Consider the following 7,902-nt stretch of genomic DNA (forward strand, 5'->3'; position numbering starts at 1 on the left):
ACACCGTTACGGACACGAGCGCTCTGAAGCGGCGCTAAAAGACTGCTTTAAACCTTTCACAGACCTCAAACAGAAAAGCACCAACTAAATCCATGTTATATCCGCGAGACTCGCGTGTGGCGCTGGTATCGGTCTCTCACTAGCAATCGAGCAATGCTTCACTCCAGTCATAATAAAAACATCAATGTCAAGTTATTCACTCATTCACAAGCATTATTAGACGACAAGTTCCATAATTTAACTGGGATTTTGTGTCATCAACCTACGCCTTTGTTAATTGTAAGAGGTAAGTGACCCCTAGTGGTGAAAAGTTTGTTTGATCGCCCAGAAAATATGCAAAGATTTTTGTCAGTAGCGTCATGTATTTATATTAGTAATTTTACTTTTCATTTGACCTAATTTTTTATTAATTAAAACATCCAAACATTAAACTTAATCTCACTCGCAAAATTATATCTAAAAATAGTTTAAAAAAATTTTTTTTACGTGACCATATGCGAAGATTTTCTTTTCCGCTTCGCCAATGTTTAATTACTCCCCACAGCAACAGATGCCCCAGACAGCCAATGATCAGACTGACGGCCCATTGAATGCGGTTCAGAAGCCACACCCACCGCCCCCCGCAGGGAGGCTTCTCGTTTTAACAATGTAGATGTGCCCTTTCCAGACCCAAGGGCTCTATGCATATTCACGCATCATCACATGGCTTCCCCTATTCTCTTCTGCTCTCTGTATTGTCCTGGCATCTGCCGGCAGTAATTGTTCCAGCCTGGAGCACAAAAGGTTCGAGGGAAGAGACTCCAGTTGGACTGGTAACAGCAAACACTTGTAGGCTGTCTCTAGGGTGAGCTAAATGAGAAGATTTCCACTATAAGCCGTCAAGTACTTTCACTTTAGACAAGTGGTTTATATGAGAGTGAGCCATATAAAACAGCTTTAAGTGTTCCTTAAGACAGACAAATGAATCTGTGAAAGGTAGCCAATGGCTGAATTACATTAGAACAGTGCACTTTTAAAAGAGCAAACACGCTTGATAAGATTAAATACTGGTAAACGATCGATTTTTTTAAAGAACCACACAATCAAAATACAATATTGTATGTCTATCAATCATTTTATTGTATTTTTCTCCTCAAAAAAACAAAACAAAGTTATTTAATGCAAATAACAAAAGAACACCTAAAGTAGCCCAAAAAACCAATGCATAAAAAAAATCTGAAACTCCATCTTATAAATAACAAACCAAGAATGAAACATTTTCAGAATTCAAATGAAAGAACTTCAATGGAAATAGAATAAGATGGCAATGGAATTTCGGAAATGTGTTCCTTCCCAACACAAAGACTTAAATAACAAAATACAAAAAAACAAAAGCAGCTACATGGAACCAAAAACTCGGATGGAAAACTTCCTCCACGTACACACAGTGCACTAAATTTACCAGTGACATACATGTATTTTACTACGTCCATGCGAATTGGTTAGGCTATAGTTATCGTTAACGACGGACCGCGGTATCGAAAGGGTTTAATGAAACTTTAAGGCTTGTGTTAAGAGTACGGAAAGCAAATTTGTCAGGATTGGGCGAATATTGCGAGTTCAAAAACTATCCGAAGTTGACATTTCATTACAGTGTAAGGCAATACCCTGAGTAACAACAAAAGTTTCAGAGGGGGGGTGGGGGACACAACAGTCGTAAGGGACAAATATGTACTGACCTGGTGGTCAGCGCAAAAAAAAGCTAATCTGTAATCGAAAACAACGTGAAGATAATGAAGTGATCTTCACGTCGTCCAATCGGTTACAGTAGTAGTGTGTCTCTGCTACAAGTCCTCCTTATCTCGGCTGGGGACAAGCCAAGGAGACGGATCTGTGCGTTTACAAGCCAGGATTGGTTGTGCCCACTCCCTGGCACTCGATGATGTAGGTGTCGGTGTTGCCTGGCTCATCCTCTGCTTTGCGTATGACAAATTTCGCCTGTAAAAGAAAGAAATTTGTGGTAGATTGTAGTCCCCTAGTTTTTCAGGCCCTGTTTACACCTGATATTAAAGGGATACTCCACTTTTTTTTGGAAATAGGCTCATTTTACTACTCCCCCAAAGTTAAACAGTTGAGTTTTACCGTTTTTTTAATCCATTTAGCCGATTTTCTGATATTTAGAAGAATGTCAGTAACCAGACAGTTTCTGGTCTCATTGACTACCATAGTAGGAAAAAAATATATACTATGGAAGTCAATGAGACCAGAAACTATGTGGTTACTGACATTCTTCTAAATATCAGAAAATCGGCTAAATGGATTCAAAATGGTAAAACTCGACTGAGTTGTTAAATGAGGCTATTTCCAAAAAAAGTGGAGTATCCCTTTAAGATGCGTTTTAGTCAAAGCAGATGAGGGAGATGCATTCCCGTTTACACCTGGTGTTTACTTTCAACCACTGATTTCTTCGAGGCCAGGGTCCATTTCAATCTAATGGACGAAATAAGCTTGTGGAATTTACATATGAACGCGCCCGGAGACAACAGAAAAACACACAGAGAGCAGCAGCTTTGGTTTCTGCTCTGAGTGACTGTTAGAAATCAGGAATGGCGAGAGAACTTCGTGCTTGGTACGTTTTTAGTCTTCGAACCAAACTTGGCTCTTCAGTCGACAAAGTTTAAATCCTGTCTAGCTAGTGCGCTTCCATAATGTTTACGCATTAGATCAGTCAGTGGAGAGTAGGTGGTCTTTTGTGGTTGTTCGAGCGCATTCGACCACATGAGCGTTTACACTACAAACGCAATTGGTTTGGATGCGTTTTCAATTACCTCAAAAGTGGTCGGAAGTGGACAAGCTCAAAACGTTTAGACCTGGGCCTAAAATAAAAGTGCCTATAGGGATTTTCACACTATAAGTACCTATAACTATAGGCAAAAGTACCTACTTTTAGGCTTATTTGCACCACAGGAACTCGGAATGCCTTTTGGGGTGGAAACAATTAGCTCCTAGTTCAGAGTAGGAAGTACCAGTGACGCAAGTGTATGTTGATTGGCCAAACGCGTGCCATATGAAACACTGGCATTTGCCATTTTTAAAAAAGCCATGTAAACATCCATGAACATGGAAAACAGCGATTGATGGTGACAATGCCATCCTCCGGCTGCTGAATCTCGCACTTAAAGGAGTAGTTCACTTTTAAAAAAAACTTTTGCTGATAATTTACTCACCCCCATGTCATCCAATATGTCCACGTCTTTCTTTCTAGAAAAGAAATTAAGGTTTTTGATGAAAGCATTCCAGGATTTTCTCCATATAAATGGACTTTACTGGTAACCAAACGGTTCAAGGTCTAAAAGACAGTTTCAGTGCAGCTTCAAAGGGCTTTAAACGATTCCAGACGATGAATAAGGGTCTTATCAAGCGAAACGATTGCTCATTTAAAAAATAAATAACAAAGTTTAAGTTTTACAAGCTTAAATGTTCGACTTGCTCTGTTCTGTGTGACTCTCCTGTTCGAACTCGTTCATCAAAATGAACAAATCTTTTTCCGAGTCAATTCGTTCATTTTGTTTGTTGAATGAACCAAATGACTCGAAAAAAAGAGTTTTTTATTTTGATGAACAAGTTCAAACAGGAAAGTCACGAAAGTGCATCACAGAACAGAGCAAGGCGAGCATTTGTGCTTATAAAACTTAAACTTTTTTTTTAATGACTGATCGTTTCGCTTAATAAGACCCTTATTTATTGTATGGAATCATTTAAAGCCCTTTGAACAGTTTGCACTGAAAGTGTCTTTTGGACCTTGAACCGTTTGGTTCCCATTGAAGTCCATTATCTGGAACGTTTTCATCAAAAACCTTAATTTCTTTTCGACTGAAGACAAAATGACATGGGGGTGAGTAAATTATCAGCAAAAGTTTTTTTAAAAGAAAATTTAAATGACGTGCCTGTCCGACTGTCAGATTTTTGCTCCAAAATTTGGCTAGTTCCTATAACTGGGGTCCTTATGATTAAGCCACTTATGAGGTGTGTTCATGCCTGAACTTACGTTCGTGAGCAACTCAGCGATGTGGATTGCTGTTTGCGTGTGGAGGGTGACCGGACCCGTTCGCATTCTGGATGTGCCGTTCGCCAAGGCCATGAAAATAATAAGCTGTAAAAAGATGCATATAATTAGTCTCCAGACGAGCGCGTATTTGTTATGTCGCTCTGAAACAGTCGAGCGTTCGTGTGTCTGACCTGGTCTTGCAAGAACTCATCCACGCAACCATTATGTCTGATGTTCCTTAGCAACATTTCAGCAGCCTCAATGCCAACTTTGTCCGCATATACGCCTGGGGACAAATAGAGGGAATATGAACAAAACAATAAAATTCAAGTTAAAGAATGAATCATCCAGTTAATGATAGGGAACTTGTTGTCTTCTTGTAACTGAAAGCAGAAATGAAGAAGCTTTTCTTTGTGGCGTATCGCCCTCTAGTGCCAAAACTACAATACTGAACTAATTCTTCAAGACTGGGCAGCCAGACAACCCTTACCTTTTTTGCCAAGAGCTGATCCTGCAAATATGCAGCCGGTGGATGATTCTGCAATTATTCTGCCAGGAGACACAGACGTTAGTCAAAACGAAACCCCCAAACAATTTCAGCAGACAGTTTGACATCGGATGTACTCACATGATCCCGTTGCCGTTCCCACAGGCCTTGTCCTTCTCTTGCAGAGACTGAATGTTGATGTAAAGATCCTTAATTTCTTTCCTGATAGTGCGAACCGCTGCCGTGGACATGTCCTTCGCCAACTGAACATCGAGAACAATCAACCAAAGTTACTTAAAAGCAGTTGGAAAATAAATGGATTGTTTGACAAACACCAATGTCACTTTGTCCAAACAATGCTGATTAAAAGGCATAAAACAAAGCATGTTGTGGTGTATATACTTTTTTCAAGGACTTAATCCCAGATTAGCGAGTTAATTTATTTGAGCAGTAAGTACATAAAACAAAAAAAGCATGTCGAGCATTAAAGGCCAGTTACGAAAGTAAAAAAACATCAAGCAAACGTTGTGCCTTGCAAATCAGGCGGAAAAAGCAACACTTACGAAAAAAAGAAATGTAAATTTGCAGCGAGGTAAAAAATGAAATGGTTTAGGAGCTTTTGTCGCAGCGTTAGCAAATAACGTGGCGAAAAAATCTAAATCGAAGTAAAAATTATGTAGTTAATATGTCTTTTTAAAAAATTTGTCAATTAGTGTAAGAAAATAAAGTAATAAATTGAGTGGTTTAGCGAACAAAAATTTAAAAAACGGTTCACAGTCTTATACCTTGAAGGGCAGTACTCCAGCAACAAAGGCCCTTCCATAGATCTTGGTGATGTTTCCTCTTTCGGTCAAGTTGATGGGACTCAGTTCCTTCACAGGGTTCACCTTGATCACCACCTCACCACCCCCTTTAGGATAGTAACCTCTGTTTTCAATGAAAAAAATAGTTTGAATACATTTCAACTTAACACGATTACAATCAGATCAAACTGAACCGAAGTCGCTTAAATACCTCATTCTTAAATCGCAGTCAAACTGAACTCCGAATCTCTCCATGATTGGTTTGAAGACCTAGGAGAGATTAGAACATCATTGCCATGACGTGAACAGAACTAGATGCTGGTCCTGCCCATTGCGCAAACATACGTCTACACGTACCTTCATTGTGTAGTCGATCTGAGGTGCCATCTCAGCATTGGTTCCTCCCTTCAGGCACAGCTCAGACGGACCATGAGCAAACAGGGCGCACGGCAGCGATACCTGCAGCAGCAGTCCCACGCTTCTACACGAGTCACGACAGACAGCAAAAGTAGATTAAAAATTATTCACACCAAGAATGATAACTATAATAGCATCCACATGTCTATTATAAGCACATGCTAAGTTTTTGTTGTCTGTTGCTTTAAAAGATTGAGCTCTGTAAAGCTGGATTTCGATTGGATGTCAATGTTTTTGTCGTATCAGCTGAAAAAAAATTGTTGTGAAAGTGATTACAAAAGTGATATAGTTCCTCCATTATAGTTATAGTTGTGAAATAGACTCTTGCTAGTTTTTTACATTTAGAATAAATGTATAAAACTATATATTTTTCGTTAATGGCCTTTAGGGCCAAAAATTCTTCATCATAGTGTCGTAAATTTGTGTAATTTCTGCCGTTAAAGACTAAAAACGTTCCTTACCCGGCCGTCTGAGTGTCGGCGATGTGATTCCCACCCTTAATTTTCCCAGGAGTGAGTGTAATTTCAGAGGATCCCACTGTGGCTCCCTCCAGATTGCCGTTGCACATGTCTCTCACCAGTTCGAGACCTGACAGATGCTGAGGCCTGATGACGTTGAATAGGGAGGAGGAGGAGGGGGGAAGTAGGGAAAACAATTGAAGAGAAAACTAAGTGTGTGCTTTATAAAATCCACTCATTTTGACCAAAAGAATCAGAAACGCTCCATTTATCGATAGAGAATTAGACCTCACGTTTTGAGGTTTAATACGTTTTTATGTGAGCTGAATCTTTATATTTATATTTACAAACAGCCAAATAATTTACACAACAAAGAAAAAGATGGGTTATTACAGAGCTCTGATAAGAATCTAAACCTTTTAAAGTAAAAACATGAAGAGTTACATGGAAAGTAGCCATGTGCTTCTGTGCCAACTAACAAAGGGCCCCATTAAAAAATCATGTTAAAAGAATTTAATAGCATTTTTGTGGGATAAACAACGGTATAACACAACTTTACTTCATAAACAGTCACATATCTATATGGTTGACTTAAATAGTTAAGTGTAAATTAAGTAACAGGACTTCAACAACCAACTTTGCTTTGTTTCATGATTCACTGTGGAAAGGAAAGGGGGGGAGCATACAGGGCATGTTACACACATAAAAAACAACTATTTTAATGTACATAAAACCTCATAGAAATAAATATATAATGTGTCTAAAACAAAAATTTCCGTACCTCAAACCCGGGGTGCTTCTACCCGCTCGGATTTTATTTATTTTGATTGACGCCCCTTGGATGCAGCTCAGCGCCGCAGACACCCTCAAAATCTGTCCCCCCTTTAAAAAGAAACATCGAGAAAAAATGTTTTAAATAATTAACGACAACTATAACATTTAGTTCTTGCGATGCCATTTTAATATATTACATATTGAAACTTTAATCGGAGATATTAAACAAAAAGCCTCGAAAATGAATACTCACCCCTTCCATTACACTTCCGTCCATTTCGAACGTAGTTGCGGCCATTTTCGCGAAAAGCGAGAAATTGTTACGATGTATCAAAGTGCGCGTGATGAGCGACGCGCGCGTGGGAATAAAAACAGAAACAGAGCGCGCTACTTTTCACACTGTATGAAAGTTAATATAAACCGGCAAATGACCAGAAACAATGCCGAGATAAACACGAACTTCTCAACAAAAGCTGTGAAACAAGGGAACAGTCCTTTAGAACTGAAAAAAAGAGCTAAACTTGATGCGCAGTTGGGTTGATTCAAATAAATAAAGAATGAGTTGACTTCCCCACAAATTTAATTTCAGCGAATTTCCTGGCAACACGATCACACTCTCTGGCAACTAGTCTTGCCAGTCACTCTGCTATGGTGGACGAGCTTTGGACATGCGCAGACGAGCGATGTCCGATTCGTGGATGAATTGTTCTATTAGATCGGATCTTTTCATTGAATTGTATGAATCGGTTCACTACACCTTTTGGTTCATTCTAATATGACTGAGCTGTTTCGAGTGAACTATATGACTCATTGAACTGAGTATCGGCACATCTTGGTTCATTACGAATCGGACATGTTTCAAAAGAGACGGTTATCAGTTAAACGAGTTTGCCATTAGCAATTTTCATTAAAAAGGGGGCTTTGAAAACCCCTGGT

The 7,902-nt window shown here is 39.2% G+C and overlaps 1 protein-coding gene across 1 annotated transcript; it reads right to left on the reverse strand.

Moving 5' to 3' along the window:
* Positions 1-1,095: 1,095 nt before the first annotated feature.
* Positions 1,096-7,636, reverse strand: rtca (RNA 3'-terminal phosphate cyclase). The gene is made up of 11 exons (XM_039682567.2): positions 7,220-7,636; positions 6,974-7,074; positions 6,196-6,339; positions 5,675-5,798; positions 5,529-5,587; positions 5,300-5,441; positions 4,656-4,777; positions 4,518-4,576; positions 4,219-4,313; positions 4,028-4,132; positions 1,096-1,977 (listed from the first exon to the last, which is right to left on the reverse strand). The coding sequence occupies exons 1-11, from the start codon at positions 7,262-7,264 to the stop codon at positions 1,879-1,881; spliced, it is 1,095 nt and encodes a 364-aa protein (XP_039538501.1). The 5' UTR covers positions 7,265-7,636; the 3' UTR covers positions 1,096-1,878.
* Between the last annotated feature and the right edge of the window lie 266 nt (positions 7,637-7,902).

Source organism: Pimephales promelas, chromosome 2, assembly GCF_988280905.1.
Source record: "Pimephales promelas chromosome 2, fPimPro1.hap1.1, whole genome shotgun sequence".
NCBI lineage: Eukaryota > Metazoa > Chordata > Actinopteri > Cypriniformes > Leuciscidae > Pimephales > Pimephales promelas.